Source organism: Panthera leo, chromosome B3 (genome assembly GCF_018350215.1).
Source record: "Panthera leo isolate Ple1 chromosome B3, P.leo_Ple1_pat1.1, whole genome shotgun sequence".
NCBI lineage: Eukaryota > Metazoa > Chordata > Mammalia > Carnivora > Felidae > Panthera > Panthera leo.
In genome coordinates this window covers 10,258,752-10,276,520 of record NC_056684.1, presented here as the reverse complement: position 1 = coordinate 10,276,520, position 17,769 = coordinate 10,258,752, and the positions used below count along the sequence as shown (strand labels likewise).

At 41.4% G+C, this 17,769-nt stretch overlaps 1 protein-coding gene across 1 annotated transcript in view; it reads right to left on the bottom strand.

Moving 5' to 3' along the window:
- Positions 1-17,210, bottom strand: part of LOC122221436 (S-formylglutathione hydrolase-like) — a 50,487-nt gene extending 33,277 nt beyond the window's left edge. Inside the window, 3 exon segments of the mRNA XM_042940702.1 lie at positions 6,051-6,152; positions 13,035-13,173; positions 16,936-17,210. Of these exon segments, the coding sequence (XP_042796636.1) occupies positions 6,051-6,152; positions 13,035-13,173; positions 16,936-17,210 (516 nt within the window).
- Between the last annotated feature and the right edge of the window lie 559 nt (positions 17,211-17,769).

Here is a 17,769-nt window from a genome sequence, read left to right as displayed (position 1 = left end):
CTCCAGTATAAAAGATCTAAAAGGTAATCAGAATTTACTGGTAATAAATTTTGCTGGAAAAATTTGTTTAAGTTCTTAATATGGTGGAAATCCTGTGAAGATTTTTTTTTAAGCAGTTTTTGGGACACCCAGGTGGCTCAGTCAGTTAAGCACCTAACTCTTGGTTTTGGCTCAGGTCATGATCTCACAGGTCATGGGTTAGAGCTCCACATCAGGCTCTGTACTGACAGTGTGGAGTATGCTTAGGATTCTCTCTCTTTTCCCCTCTCTCTGCCCCTCCCAAGCTCTTTCTCCCTCTCTCAGAATAAATAAACTTTTTTTTTAAGCAGCTTTTGATAACTCTAAAAAAGAATTACATTATTTTGTTGAAAGATAAATATCAGGTATGGAGTATATGGAAAACATAATGTTAAGAGAAAAAATCAGGATAGAGAATATCACGCAATGAATAATCACAAGTATAATGAATGTAGCACTTGCTCTGAGGTTGTCAGTACCAACTTCTTACCCTCTGGTCCTAAGGCTTCGCAGAGCATGAGGGCAGAAGTTCAGGCCCAAGACCTGCCTGAGTTTGGGATTATTACAGGAGTTCTTTCCTTCTATAAACATGACCCTTAAGGGTAGGGGCAAACCAGATCAAAACCCATCTGCTAACCTCCTGTCCACAGACATGTATAGCCTAATGCAGGCCAGGAAACCTCAAGCTTCTAAGGCACTCTGGAGTAAGGCCCATTTATCTCTGACCTCAAGGAATCTGAACAAATATTTTTCCAGTGCAATGACCAGGAGGCTGGCAAAGATAACCAGCTGTACAAGGAAGCAAGGCAACATGAAAGAAAATGAACAAAAGGAATAGAATTGCACACTGATTATAAAATAACCATGACGTCTACAGAAATAAAAAGCAAGCTTGAAAATATTCAGTGGTAACAGAAAACAGTAAGAAATGATACAGTAGATTTGAAAAAAAAACAAAAAAACCCAGAACTTCTGGATATAAAATATACAGAAGGAAATAAGAGCTCCACAGTTGTATTGGACAGCAGATTAGACATAACTAAAGGGAGACCAGGAAAGAAGATGATGTTTTCCAGTGTCTAAGTCACTGGGGCTGTTTTAACAGAATACCACAGACTGAGCAGCTCCTAAACAAGTGACATTTATTTCTCACAGTTCTGGAGGCTGGAAAGTCTAAGGTCACAGTACCAGCAGGTCCAGTACCTACTTCCTGGTTCATACACAGCATCTTTTTGTTGCGCCCTCACACACAGGAAGAGTGAGATAATTCTCTGGATTCTCATTAATAAGTGCACTGATCCCAATCATAAAGGTTTACCCTTATGACCCAATCACCTCTCAAAGACCCCACCTCTTCATACCATCATTATGGGGTTAGGATTTCAGCATATGAATTTGGGGAGAACATAAGCATTCAGACAATAGCATCCACATACAGCCCAGAGACAGAAGGAGAGACAGAAATACTGGTGACTATAAGTTTCAGAAGGAGAAGAAGAAAATGGAACAGAGGCAATATTTGAAGAGATAATATGTGATAATTTTCCAGAATTGATGAATGAAATGAATCCACAAACTCAGGTTCAGAAAACCCAAGCAGGATAAATAGAAAAAGAAAATAATATCTATATGCATTATTGCCAAACTGTGACAAATTACAAAGTGACAGAAAGAAAGAAAGAAAGAAAGAAAGAAAGAAAAAAAGAAAGAGGGAGAGAGGGAGGGAGGGAGGAAGGAAGGAAAGAGAGAAAGAAGGAGGGAAGGAGGGGAGAAAGAAAGAAAGAAGAGAAAGAAGAGAAAGAAAGAAAAGAAAGAATAAAAGGGAAATAAAGTAGATTACTCTCAAAGTTTAGCAATGGATAGATATATGACTTCAACATCAACCATGAAATCCCAATGTACTGAAAGAAAATTCATGTAAATTTAAAATCCTACACTGGGCAAAATTATCTTTTGAGAATGAGGGTGAAACAGTCTTCAAACACCAAAACCAAATTCATGATCAAACATCTCACTGACAAAGAATATAGTTCAAACAAAAGGAAAGTGACCCCAGATGGAAAGCTGAGATGTTGGAGCGAATGAAGAGCAAAGAAAGTGATAAGTATGTAGGTAAGTGGACACTTACCTTAATGTCTAGTCACATATACGCACGTAAATAATATCACACATATATGCATATGCACAGCACAGAAAAGTGCATCCCTAGAGAGTAAAATACCATATAACAATAAGACAAAGGGAGGGGTAACTGAAATTGAAGTATTCTAAGGTCTCTCAAGGAAGAGGGTAAAGAGTTTTATTAAACTTTAATTTTTAATAAGTTAGGTGTGCATGTTGTAATTTCTGTGGTGACTACTAACACAGCCATGGAAAAATAATAGAAGGAAAATATAATATCTAGAGCAACAATTCTCATATTTCTATGCATATAAACAGCAATTGAACAATTAAGTAAGTGGGTGGTGGATACTAGAAACTGGTTTTCTCACTGTTGGAGTCCAACTTTACAGATAAGCAAGGGAAGAAGCTGGAATGATCCATGAGGTAACGAATGAAAGTTGGAGACATCGGTAAAAACTCATGCTCAGCTTAATACAGATACATTTGTTAACATAACAGCAATATTTATAAATATGTGTACACCAGCTAATGTATACGCACATATCTCTTTGCTCTGTCAGCGAAGCGGAAATAAAAGAAATGATACCCCATTAGCAACAAGCACATCCAGAGCCCAGATTTTCATTCTTAAAATCAATCTCCAATGAAAGGAACCAAGGCTCTTTGGAAATGTGATTGATTCTAAGATCAGCAAAGGAAATATATAAGATGAAACCAGAATATCTTGTACTGGCAAGAAGTAAGGAAGTGTTCACACACACACACACACACACACACACACACTGATAAGAGTATGGCAGGAAGACACGGGACACAACTGACAGAGGTCCCAATGGCCAAAGATGTCATAATTTGAACAATAAAGTATGGATTATAGCCCAAAATGCAAAATAAATATCCATGAGTCAATACTGACATAAATACATAATTGAGTAAATTAATAAATGGAAAATAAGAGACAATTCTGTGCAGAAAAATTCCAAATAATGTATGTAGCTACTCAGCTCTCCACTGCTTAGGTGTGAACCGCTCATAGTAAATTCCTTCCAAAGAGGACAGTATGGAAAGAAGGGGGAAAGAGTAACCTTGCAGTGGGACAATGAATACTGCCTTAGTTAGCCAGGTGACCAAGGTCAACATCAACAGTCACAAATCACCTTTTAGATGATTTGTATATATACCTTTTAGATGATGTGATGACTGTGCCACTGTGTCTCTGCAATTTTCCCTCCCAAAGCCCAAAACTCCAGTCTAATCATGAGAAAAAAAAAATTTTTTTTTAAATTCCAGGAGAGGATGCCCTACAAAATACCTGGCCAGTACTCCTCAAAACTGTTAAGGTCACCAAAAACAAGGAAAGTCTAAACAACTGTCACAGCCAAGAGGAGCTTGAGGAGGCATGACAATGAAATGTATTGGGGTGTCATAGATGGGATCCTGGAACAGAAGAAGGGCAGTAGATGAAAACTAAGGAAATCTGAATAAACTATAGACTTTAGGGGTGTGTGGTGAGTGTCTTGACTCTTGATTTCGGCTCAGGTCATGATCCCAGAGTCGTGGAATCGACCTCCGTGTCAGTGTGGAGCCTGCTTAAGATTTTCTCTCTTTCTCTCTCTCTTCCCCTCTCCTGCTCATGCTCTCTCTCTCTTTCTCTCTCTAATAAAAAACAAACAACAACAGCTATAGACTTTAGTTAATAATAATGGATTGATATTGGTTCATTCTTTGCAACAAGTGTTACAATTAATGTATAGTGTAGGGACACCTGTATAGGTACTAAAACTATACAGAGAAGCTACAGAAATATAGTGATTATACAAAAGGAAGGTTGCAATCACAAGAGCCATAGATATTTTCTGGGGTGCTTATAATGTATTTCCTGACCCGAATGACAGATAATAGGTGTTAAAATAAATTTTCAATTTAGTAATACTCATTAAATTTTATAACTATATGTCAACACATACACATATGTTTTATATACTTTTATCACCATAAAATTTTTTTAAAAAGAGAAAGAGTATGAAATGCATTGAAATAACAAAGGAGATTTTCTCTGAATGGTGAAATCATGGGTATTTTTTTTCTTTTTACTACATTTTAAAATATTTTCCAATTTTTCTGCAGTGATCCTGAATGCCATTTATTAGCTGAGAAGAAAAAACTCTACTTGTAAAGGAGACAAAATCAAACCATCAAGGAGTATTTGGCTAGGAATTGTCTTTTTCTTTCTATTTACAGCTTTTTGTTGTGCTAAGAGTTGATGGAATATACCAGTTATGGTCATTTAATTGCATACCAAATGGAAATGTAAGGTAGAGTATAATGCCTGAAAAATCTAGAAATGCTGTATTATAGTTTGCCATAAGTCATTCTAATGCCTTAAGAGATCGTTTTCATAATTCCCAGTTTGGAAATAAGCTAACAAACAACAAAAATACAATGACTTTGGAGAAGACACAATGACCCACAGAAAAGATGGCAAAAAGTTGCTTATCATTTCACAGCCTCCATTTAGAAGCAGTTAAGCATCTGGCCTTGTGCTTTCGTGTGTAATGTCAAATACCAGAGGGGAAATTATATGTGAAATAGACAACAGCCTCAGCTTGATTTTGTGCAGGCATTTCAAGGGAGCTGCTCCACAAGATGTTTATCCTTAGAGAAGTCCAATATTGAAGATTTTTTTTGATTATATGTGACCTTCTTCAAGCCACAGAGGCCTCCCTGGGCTCTGTGTCCTCATCTGTAAAATGAGAGGCTTGAAGAAATGACCTCTAAGGACTCTCCTAGCATTAAAATCTCTGGCTGAAGCCACATACAAGAGGATAGATCTTATGCGAAAATCAATGGTGAAGATAATAGCACTGAATATTCTGTAACATTTTAATCTATAACAATGCTTTTCAATTTGTGTGCACTTTATCCACAACAACTTCTATTTTGGGTAGGAAGAGAAATATCATTACACCTACCTTGAAATGAGAGAGCTGGAATGAAGTGGATATTGACATAATGCAATAGAAAGTAATACAATGCAACATTCCAGTGTATTCTGAAAACTAGGACCTGGCACTAAATAACTGTGGCCTCTTGAGGATTCTGGTTGTCAAGGTGTTGTGGGTTTTTTTTTTAAATTTTTTCCCATCTGTAAAGTGAGCAGGTTGAACAAGGCTAGATGATCTCTATGATTATTCACATTCTAGTAAGTAGAGGCACCATACAAATATAGTTATGAATACAGTCTTCCCTAAACAATGGTCACCTTATAGATAGCTCAGAAAACATTGATGTGCATGGAGGGGTGCCGGGGTGGCTCAGTCGGTTAAGTGTCTGACTTTTGGTTTCAGCTTAGGTCATGATCTCATGGTTCACGAGTGCGAGCCCCACATGCGGCTCTGTGCTGACAGTGTGGAGCCTGCTTGGGATTCTCTCTCTCCCTTTCTCCTCTGCGCCCCTCCCACTCTCTCTTTCTCTCTCTCAAAATAAATAAATAAACTTAAGAAAAGAAAACAGATTTGCATGGCAATAAAAGCAAAGTAATGATACTGGTTCATGCCGTTCTTAAATCTCTCCAAATTTTAAGATATTTGCTTTAAAAACAGTCATTATATCCTATCTGTGCTGCATTATTCTTTATTAATTTGAATATGTCCTCTCTCCCCAGTTTGATTCCATAGGTTTCATTCCAAGCTCTACATTGAGAATAGATACATTTAAATAAATATAGAGGCATATACCTCATAGAGTTAAAAATCTGCAACTGCTCACTTCCTAGGAAAATGGATTGACTTGACTTCGCAGAACTAATGAATTCAGTGTTTGCTCACAAATACATTGACAGGTTGCTGGTTTTCATGCTTATTTTTCATTTTCCCAACACCTTCGCCCTTCTTCTGACACCCACCTACCGCATCTGACAACTCCATCCAGATGGTTACCAGGAGACCCCTGTGAGTCAGGCACCTCTCCCGAGTTAAGCCAACCAGAGGGCTGGCGTGGGCGTCTTGGAACTAGAACCAAGGAGAAAGAAAGTCAGTCAGTCCTTGAATGGTTTACTGTAGGATAGGACGTGCATGCTGGGTTTATATTCTAGCTTCCTGTGATGTAAGTAAATGGAAGAACCACTCACACATAAAAAAGGGGAAGAATGAAAGGGATATGTAGAGAGAATCAGAGATAAAAGAAACAGAAATTGAATCCTGAGAGCATCTCTGTTTCTGATGGAAATAGAAATTGAACCCTGAGAGCATCTCTGTTTCTGATCCCAGGAACTGGTCATATTTGTGTTCCCAGATTCTGTGGGACATCCCAGTGTCCTTAAAATAAATCCCTCTTTTGTCTAATTCAGCCAGAGTGATTGTCTTCCACTTATACTTAAATAATCCTGATTAATGGTATGTCCACCCAAGGCAACCAGTCTGAAGGTCACCATTCATTTAGGTATAATTGAAGCCATCCCCAGAATTCTCTAGTAACTTAGGTTTTAAAATGATACATAAAAACGTATATGGCCATAAAAGTATTCATCTGAGATATAATATAATATATATATAATATATATTTTGGGTAAAATTGAGGAAGGTCAAAGTCTGAATCTTACATGAGGTCTACAGTCAGTAAGAAGAATTAATGAAACAGACAGGTGAGCCCAGGCACAACCGGGTTCATTCTCTGGTTCAGCTCTGAGATTTTGGCTTCAGGATAAAATGGTATCTCAGCCTTCAGTGAATGTGGCACATTCAAGGCCCACCCTCTCATGTGAGGGAGCCAGACCATAATAGACAATCTTGATCTCAAAAAAAAAAAAAAAAAAAAAAGTCTAAGACAAAGGAAAAAAAGATGAATAAAAAAGACCACACTTTTTTTGGCTCTTCTTGAGAAGTCTAAGCTACATTTCTGCACTCCCAACCAACCAATCAGAAGACAAGCCTCCAGGGGGCTAAGTGGTAATGGAGGAGAAAGATCCACGGGCCAGGCTTGGAGATGCACCCAAAAGAGGCCATGGGCCATCGCTTTGCATACCTAAAGTGCTATTTTCTCCATTGTCCAGAATAGTGTTAGATGCTGCTTTAACAGGCACTTCCTAGAACAGACAAACTATAATCTGGCTTTAAGGGTTTCCTCATTATCTCCAAAGTAAATTTACAAAAAAAAAAAAAAAAAAAAAAATCAGGGAGACTTGCCATGCAAGCCATGGCTACAGTGAATACTATGGCTGTTGGTAATATGGCTTTAGATTCCAATCCAAAGGGAAAACCCGCATCCCACCTCCTCTGGCTGATTTGTTCTATCTTGTTGTTCCATCCGATTGAAGACCTAAAAGTTAAACCAGACTGCAGAGGGAATATTTCAAGAAAACACAGGAGGGGGTGCCTGGGTGGCTCAGTTGGTTGAGTGTCCCACACTTGGTTTCAACTTAGGTCATGATCCCAGAGCCGTGTGATTGAGCCCCGTGTTGGGCTCCATACTCAGCGTGGAGCCTGCCTGAGATTCTCTCTCTTTCTCTCTCTACCCCCCTCCTCAACTTGCTATAAATAAGTAAACCTCAAAAACAAAAAGCAAGAAAGAATGAATGCCTGCCTGAGAGAGCTGCTACATCCTAACCCATTCATTCTGTCAACCAGGATCTATGATTCAATCTGATAACTGCAATAAATGGGTTTGAATAAAATCCTATGGCACAAAGAAAGCAGCTTGGTTGATTCTGCCTGGAGGACTTGGGCAAGGTGCTCGGGGAAGGCAGACTGGAACTTGGAAGGTCCATCAAGTCAGCCGCGACCAGGGATCATTGTGAGAAGAGGCAGGAAGTCACAAGAACCACGTGAGTTGAGGGATGACACGTGGGTTCCGTGGATGAAGCCTCCCGCAGGCAGCACTGGGCATATGGAGGCTGGAAAGGGAGGTTGGGCCCCGATCGGGCATGCTTGGAATCCAATGGGAAACTGCGTTGGGGAACATTTTCTAAACTGTAGAAGGAACGTGAACATCTGCTGTTATGATTATTTCTTTTCCTCTTTCCTTCCCTAGTCTTCCTTAAGTGCTGCTGGAAATGCCAAATTCTCCTATCAGGGTTTCACAAAGAGAAGCCGTGAAGCCTTCAGACCTGTACTTGAAACTTAGCTCCACATACTTGCCCTGGGAACCTCCATCTCCCCATCTTTAAGCTGGGGATGATACCACCTACTCTTCAAAAAACATTAAGGGTAGTAAAGATCGCTTATACGAAATGCCTGGCACATTCTAGGTGGTCAATAAATGGTAGCTATTAGTATACTTTCATTAGCAATACTGTATCTGAAGTGCCAGGATCAATGCCTGGCACAGAGGAGATGTTAATAAGTCCCCTGCATTTTCCTTGGAGGCGACAAGGACAGCTTCTGAATTAGCATTGTTTGAGAAGAGATCAGAATTCTAATTCCCCCTATGATTCTCCCCATCTGAAATTTTCGCTCTCCTTCCATAGGTGGTGAGAAAATATTTCCAAAGTGTGTTTTTCAGGCACATTAGCTCTATGGTCTGAATGTGTATTAGAAATACACACACACACACAGAACCATGGAGCATTTCTCAAACTTATGTGACCTCAGCAGGAGGCCCCTGTTAACATTCAGACATCTTACCTACAAGGAGATAAAACTCAAACATCTTGTAGTAATAGTGATAGTATCTACAATTCAATGCCTTTATATGCTTAGAACGTTAACTGGCTCTATCTCATTTAATTATCTCACTTAATTCATTAAGGTCTCAAGATAATAATGGCCACATTTAGGTAACACTTTATATAGTTGTACAAACATCAGGTCATTTATCCATTAACTCGGGGATCCATTGCTGGGCATGTAAATTGAGGCACAAAAACAGAAGAAATGCTCCACAGGGAAATCGAAAGATGCTTACGGGAAATAGGATGAATACTCAGAGTACCCTCTGAAGTTCCTCGATGTAATCACCTCTAGAGAGCTGCTGCTTATGACATGGTGGGGTTCGGGACCCTCAGGGAGCCAGTCTCACCTCCACAAGGCAATTCACAAGAAAATATTTATCAGACAACCCCAAACAAAATCCCTTTTCCTACATAAACGGAGTCCCTAATTTGACATGGAAGCTAGTAATGGACAAGCCTTAGCAACAGTGGCTTGTCACATGAGTCCCCTCACAAGAGCAGTGACTTGCTGCCCAAACCTTCCCCAATTGTACTGAACGTGCCCAGGGAATGGGGTTCACCTGCCACTCGCCACACCTGTTTAGCCACTTCCTTATTAAACCAATTCTAGGTCCACTTCACTTACCGCTTTCAAATTTAACAAATGAGCCAATATGGCTCCTTCATTGGATTTACAAAACCACAGATCTAGCCCTACATCCGGCTAAAATATCTTAGACCACAAAATCAGCTCCGTGGGGCTGGAGCTGGGTGCTATGTGTCATTGTCATTGACAGCACCTGCAGATGGCTCTGTTTTTCCTCCCTCGGGCACAGTCACACTAATATAACATTGAGGACTTTATTACTTTTCCTGCATGCTTGCTTGTCTTCTCAGGGAAGAGAGGATTTATAGGAGCTCAAGAACCCCCATGCCCCGAGACCTTCCCCGCCATCACTCAGCAGGTGCCAACACTCTGAAACCAAAAGGACACCAACCCAGGTAATTGATGCTCAGGCTAGAGGCCTCAAAACCTCTCCATGAAATAGTTTGCCTCATATGGTCCAGCCAAATGATAAACTATCACAAAGCCTCAGAAAGAGATTATGAGAGAAAACAGTATAAGAAGTATAAAACAATGTTTTGTTTTGTTTTGTTTAATGTTTATTTATTTCTGGGAGAGAGAGAGAGAGAAAGAGTGTGCACATGTGAGAGTTGAGGAAGGGCAGAGAGAGAGGGAGATACAGAATCCAAAGCAGGCTCCAGGCTCCAAGCTGTCAGCACAGAGACTGATGCGGGGCTCAAACCCACAAACTGTGAGATCATGACCTGAGCCGAAGTAGGACACTTAACCAACTGAGCCCTTGTAACACAATGTTTTGATGTCAGAAAATTTTAAATAGCAAAATTCAGAATGGCCCATATACTCAGGATGCAAATATGCAAAAGTATGTGTGCACAAGTATGTGTGCCCGTGGTATTTAATACGTACTGTGGAAGTCATTATTGTACTAGGGTGTTGAGAAAAGCATTTTTTTAACTTATGGCCTACGCTTTTCAAATTTTTTCAATTTGATCAACATGGTTTAAGATTTTGAACATAAAACCGTCATATATTCCAATGTAGCTGTTATAAAGCAAGGAAGTTAATAGCCATTGATTATGTACTACGTGCCAAGGGATGTACATACAATATTGCAACTAACGCTCAAAACAAAATTACAAAGGTGCATACTATTATCTCCTTCTTTCAGATAACACAAAGTAACTTGCTCACAAATGACTATAATAGACCGAGCAATGGTTCCAAATCTTTACTCCATCCCCAATAACAGGATCATGCGTCCCTTTGTGTCGCCGTGTACGTAAGCTTGCAGTGCTCTGGTGACTCTGGGTTCAGCTACGTGACTTGTTTGGCTGATGGGAGGTTAGCAGACAGGATGTAAGCAGAGGCTGCAAAAGTGCAGAGAGATGACCATAGTTGAGGGTATTCTCTTGCACCTCTGCCATCATCAGCCTAGTTTTCTTGCCAGACACATGAAGCAAGGCAGCCCTACTGAGCCAAGGCTTGATCAGTCTATCCCCCGCACCCCCAACCTTCATTAGTCCTCATTGTTGTGCACTGCTGGGATTTCGCAATCGGTCATTATCTAACATTATCATGGCCGTTGTCAACTGAAATGGTGACTAACTTGAATTCAAACTCAGCCACTCACTCCAAATCCGTAGCCTTTTTTTCTGTGCCATACTAACACACAGTCTGAACTTCTACTAAAATCACACTTGATACATGGGAAATTGGGCTGAACCAAATGGAATACTGATCAAGTTCATCTTTGACATCTTTTTCTTTTCCCACTGTGACCTCCCATGCGTAAGTATTCATAGGATAATGAATTCTACTGCAACTATTCTAGCACAGGTATTTTCCTGAACTTCTAAAATTGGGCTAGATGTGGTTGGGAATAAATTTTACATGGTGATGACTGCTATTAGATAAACAGAATCACAGTTTTTAAAGATCTAACAAGGCAATGGTTGAATAGGGAAATAGCTACATAAATCGTGATGCATCAAACAATGGAATATTATCCCTCTATATTGTATATTAAAAAGCTAAATACATAGGTTTGCTTATTTTTGCATGAGCATGTAAAAAAGTCTAGAAGGATACACACCAAGCAGTTGTACTGGCTGCCTGGGGGGAGGGTCAGGAACACAGTTGTGAGTGAAAGATTGTCAGCATTTACTTTATACATCTTCATATTACTTCACTTGCTACAGCAATCTTACATAACTTGTAAGCCACTATTTCTTTGAATGTTTTCTCCTCTCTCTCTCTCTCCTCTCCTGTTCGCCCATTATGCATAAATTGGTACGATTGATGGTCTCCCACGTTTCTCTGAGATGCTGTTCATTTTCATTCACCTTTTTTCTATTTCTCATCTTGCACAGTCTTTTTTAATCTACAGGTTTGGGAATTCTTGGGTTTGCTGTTTCAAATCAACTAGTGAGCCCCTGTAGCAAATTTTTATGTCAGTTATGTATTTTTTCAACTCCGGAATTTCCACTCGGCTGTATGTTATAATTTTTATTTCTTTGTGAATATTCTCTATTTGATGTGACACTGCCTTCTGTTTCTTCTTTAATCATGGCTTCCTTCAATTCTGTGAACATATTTACAAAGACTACTTTGAAGCCTCTGGTTGTTAAATCTGACATCTGGTCATTCCCACAAGCAGTTTCTATTGTCTTCTTTATTTACCTCATGTGTAGGTTACACTTTCCCATTTCTTTATAGGCCTCATAATTTTTTGTTGGTAACCGAACATTGGAGATTAAATATTGTAGCAACTCTGGGTACTGGTATTTTGTTACTGGTATTTTGGGGTGCCTGACCAGATTTTAGTGAAGTCTATTGCAATCCACACCTCCCTCCCCGCCCCCAACACACACACACACACACACACACACGAACACGCACACGCACACGCACGCACGCACACGCACACAGTGTTAAGCCTCTGGTGTTGCTCTTCAGAAGGTGCAGATTTGGGGATAATGAAGGTATTGGTTGGGTTCTCTTTGTCTCTTCCTCTGACTTAACCAGAGCTGTTAAACTCTACTCCTTGTCTACTGTTTTTAACAATTCTCCCGGGGACATAAATTGCTCTATACCGTAATCCAGATTGTGGCTCCTTTGGAGGAACGGTTCCTGTGAATCTGTGTCTGATATTTGTTCTGAGCCCAGAAGAGCTCCTACCAGCTCCTACCAACTCCTTCCCCAGTTCTCTCCTGAAAACTAGCCTGCCTATAGCCTGGGCCGTATCTTCATTAAATTTATGAGTCCCTACCCAATTAATTACCTTTTACCACAACCTTCACTCTCCCTGAGGTTTGAACTTCTCCACGCTCAATTGACGAGATTAGAAGCTCTCTGTCTTATGGTCTGCTAATCTCCTAGGCAAAATCTCTGAGTGATATCTCCGGAGCTGGAGGCTAGGGCAACCTTTGCTGTGAGGGACACTCTGGTCTACTTCCTGAGCACTTTGTTGAGGGTTGAGAAGGAAATACAACCTAAAGTACTCTTGCTTTGCCTTTGCTGGTATGGAACCACCATCTCACAAGCCCTGGCAAAGGCAACAAGACCCCAACATTGACTGCACACGATGCCTAAGGTAGAACATTGTCCCTCACATGGGGGCTGGGCAGAAGAAGGGAGTCCCCACCTCCCACGCCCACTAACCTGCATCTTTGCCTCAGCAGCAGATAATTTGGGGCAAGATAAGAGGGCTTTCCTGGGAAGAAAGTCCTCCAACTGGAAGCAGGGACAAGGGAGCCCGGTGTTCTTGGCCACAGCAGCCTGGAGTGGAGTCTCCTCTTTGCTGAGCAGGAGTGGGTGATAAAGGAAGTGTCTTGATTCAGATTCTACAAGCTCCACCCTTTACCTAATTTGCATATATTTTTTTGAATCCATGTTTTTTTCACTTGTCATTTGCAAACGGGACCATTTCCAGAAGTTCTTTTTTTTTTTTTTTTTATGTTTATTTATCTTTGACAGAGAGAGAGAGAGAGAGAGAGACAGAGCATGAGTGGGGGAGGGGCAGAGAGAGAGGGAGACACAGAATGCGAAGCAGGCTCCAGGCTCTGAGCTGTCAGCACAGAGCACGATGCGGGGCTCGAACTCACAGACCGCAAGATCATGACCTGAGCCAAAGTCGGACGCTCAACCGACTGAGCCACCCAGGCGCCCCATCCAGAGGTTCTTAATGGTTGGGTTTTTAAAGCATTTTCTCCAGTCTCACTGGTGAGTGGATCAAGAGAGGACCTCATGCTATCATTCCAGAAGTCTCTGTTCCACCCACTGACCTTACACGACATGTGTAAGCAATGAAAATGTAAAGTGAAAAGTAAAACATCTGGAAGGCTTTTTACTCCAAACCTGATTATTTGTGGATGTAGAGCCTGAGGCCCAAAGTCAGTGGTTCATCCTTACCCTCCTTCCTTATGTTATCTCTCCCCAGTGCCATGGTGTGCTTGGGAGCCCAGGCAGCCCCACTAGAGAGGTGGCAGGTGTAGATTAAGACAGAATGATGAGACGGATGCCCAGGTGGCTCAGTTGGTTAAGCATCTGACTTCAGCTCAGGTCATGATCTCACGGTTCGTGGGTTCAAGTCCCATGTCGGTCTCTGTGCTGACAGCTCAGAGCCTAGAACCTGCTTTGGATTCTATGTCTCCCTCTTTCTCTGCTCACACTCTGTCTCTCTCTCAAAAATAAATGTAAACACTTAAAAATTTTTGAAGAAAAGATGACAAGAATTGTCGTGTTGTCCACTTCACCCTCCCTAGTTCAACAAGGGTGCTCCCCTTGAGGGGATAGTTTATTTATGCGGCACAGAGACCCCCGACAATGCCAGTGAAATCAAGCAGCACTGTGGAGTCGATTCCCAGATTTCCTTAGAATTGTTACATTCAGTCACTGCTCCTTCAATGTTCTATTACTAAAGATAACTCTGCTTTGTTTGACAAAAATGCATCTGGAGTACAGAATCTTAAAAGAGAATGTGCCCAGATGGCAGTGATATTTAAGGAAATATAGTTTTCCAATTTGGGAATTTGTAACCCCCTCTGATTTCATTTGTATGATTTTTCAGACCCTCCTTTTGCCCATACACTGTTCAAGTTGCCAGGGGAGTTTCGTGGTGTAGTCATGGTAACCACGAAGCCTCACTAGGATACCCACCCCCCACATACACGCATGCATGCACACACACATACACACACACACACTTCACATGCTTTACCCACCAACCACAACTCCAACTCCAAAAGTCATTTATATCCTGAAAATGAGTTTAAAATAACAAATTCCAAAAGTTGTATGAGCCACATGTTGTGTTTTTGTCACTATGTCTAATTACTATTCACACTGAAGGTACAAAATATAAATGGAATTCAGTAGCAGATTGCTTGCTGTTGAGGATTTCCTTTTTAATAGGAGGAGGATGGGGAATGGGTGTGTTCCCCACTCTGCTAAGGAGGAAAGCTAAAATTGAAGGTGGCTTTATTGAAAGTGGCCTTCCTGATTGTTTTCACTTTCCTTGGAGTAATAATTATTCTTGGCTAATAATGTTGGTTTTTAAAGCAGGTAATTAGTGCTTCCAACACTGTAATTGAATTCTCTGGAAGCCAAGATCTGCATTCTACTATCTGGGTCCCAATTATGTGACCAAGAACTAAGTCTCAGTAACGAGAAGCAAGAATCCCCCTGCAATTGCTTTGGTCAGGTCACAGCTGGAGGGATGTCCAGGGTTCAGGAGACCAATTTGGGGGGAACGTTGATGACTAGGTCTGCATGCATGGGCCAGAGACCAAATCCGTGAGCAGATCTGGAAATTCTATCTTAAAACTAAGCTTTGTGGAAACTGAGAGTCTTTGGTCTGGAGAAGTGTATGGGATTTTAAGTCTGAAACTATGTGTTTTCTGTGACATGATCTCTGAAGAGCAGAGGAACTGAAACAGGAGTGTCCTTAACCAGGGAGAAACCAGGCCCAAGCTGTACCCTCCAAAGCAAAGGAGTGGGAAAGTGTCCTCACGGTTTGCTCTAAAGCCCCTCCTACCCCTGCCCTGCAAGGTGATAGGTTATGTACAAGAAGCCTTCCCAGAGAGGCTTAGCTCCTTCTCACTCAGTCTATTATTTTCCTAGCCTGTGTCAGCCTGGAGTAGAGCCGGAAATAAAGGTTGGTGTCAGAGTAGTTTATTTGGGAGGATGATTCCAGTGAGCAGGACAGAGGGACAGGGAAGGGAAAGGAGACTAAGGAAACCTATACAAAGAAGCATTTGCAGGGTCTAACTGGCCCTCGTTCCTGGGCCACTTACTCACGCACGATCACCTGAGAAGTCATGAAATGGGTCTCTGAACCATCTTCCCGGGCTTTTGGAAAGCATTTATCCTAGGGTCCTTTCCCATGATAGTCTAGGGCTTTCTCCTACAGGGCATGGACTCCCCTCCATTTTCAGAGCTGAGCATTGGTGCGTACTGAGCAGTTCTTCAGCTGTGCCATGCTGTGGTGTCAGAAATGGAGGAAACTGTACAGATGGATTGCCACAGTAGCATCAGTTGAAAGAAGGGGCAAAGCCAAGAGGATTCAAAATGGTGCCCCAGAGGCATCCACAACCAGGACAGAGGATAGGCAGACACTGTTCTGGAATCCTTGGGCATGTGGTACTAAAGACCTGACTGTCCACTTCTGACCCAGGGATGCAGCTTCCCAGTGCCTTCTTTAGAATCTTCTCCAACTACTGTACTGTGCTGCATGTACATCCCGCTGAAACTCTCTGCATCCTTAAACATGAATCCCATCTCCCTCTGACCTATTGGAATGCACAGTGCTGACCAGAGCCTATAATCTTTGCTTCTCACCTTTTCAGGTTCCCCCTGTTGGAGGAATCAGAATTTCTGAACACATTTTCCTTCTGTCTTCTTAGAATTTTTCAGATGACCTCCTTCTTGCTTCTGTGTGCACCACCTGCTGTCCCTTCTGACCTGGCCTCTTTCCATGTCCTGGCCTCCTCCTCGCCTTCTGTGCTCTCTCTGTGTACATCACCTAATTCATTCTCTCTGTCTCTCTTCTTGATCCTCTTTCCTTTAGACTAGGTTTCTCCAGGGAAAATCCTATATGTGGTGTAAATTACATTGAAGAACTTCATGCAGAAGCAATATTGATTTTTTTTAAAGCAAGATTATGTAAATTGCAGAGAGTCTATTATTTTGCTTGCCAAAATTCCTTTAGCAAAATTATGAAGTCAAAGTTCTTTAATATGAGGCAGGCCAAAAAAGAAAAATATGTACGATCAAATCACGAAAACATGCAATTCGGATGCATTCCTGTTGGTGTCTCAGGCATTGCATTTGGACTCCATGAAACCCTAACACCAGAGTGTTTCTGCTAAACTCCACTCCATATTCTTATACTTCTTTTCTATGTGAGAAACCTGAACTTCTCTCAGTCATTCTTCACAGGGTGCATGGCCTACGTTTCTAAGTTTCCCGTAAAGTGGGTCATGTTTACAGTAATCAGCTAGGTCTCTTAAGATTTCCTCTGGGCTGGTAACGTAGGATTTCCAATCCCATTTAAAAGTTTCACCTGGTTCTTTCTGGAAGTCCACAAGAGGTGCCACACGTTTGCATATAAGTGCTTTCCTCAAGTTCCTCTGCCAGCTTGGCTTCCCCACTTTGATATACGGTGCCCTCCACAAAGCCTTTCCCACTGGTACCATTGCTAGGATTGCTATTCATAGCCCCGCAGCAGGCTCCCCGACAGGGCTCCCATTCAGGTCGGGGGAGTGGCTCGTGACTGATCTCTGAGATGACATTGTCTTCCCCACCCTTCTTTAATCGAGGCCTGATGCACATGACCATCTCTGTTCTTCTCCAGCTGAAAAGGATTCTGCTCTGCAAGCTTATGCCAGGAAGGTCCATTTCATGATACACACCAGGACTCACACTCAGACACATTTCCAGATCCTTCCCCATCTGTCTTTTCTGGTCTCTTTTCTCTGTGTGCTCATCTTTAGCGGTGGAATGTTCTGCGAATGGCATGGTTTCTTCAGGACAGACTTAGTGTAGTGACTTTTCTGTACATTTCCTGGTACTTTTTCTACCCATTTGGTTTCAGAGAGAATTATTTGTATTAAATAGATGAAACAGAAAGCGCTTTTTTTCCTCCTCAGAACTACAGATTCAAAGAAAAGCAAAAGGGAGAGGCAGCTCACATTTACAGACATTGGAGGAGAAAAAGAAGGCTCAGAGAGGTCTCTCACTTGCCCAAGCTTACCCATCTAGTAAATGACAGAACCAGGATCAAGCTTACCCATCTAGTAAATGACAGAACCAGGATATGAACCCTGGCACTTTCTAGCTGCAAATCTCTCTCTGTTTCTCTCTCTCTCCCTCCCTCCCTCTCCCTCTTTCTCTCTCT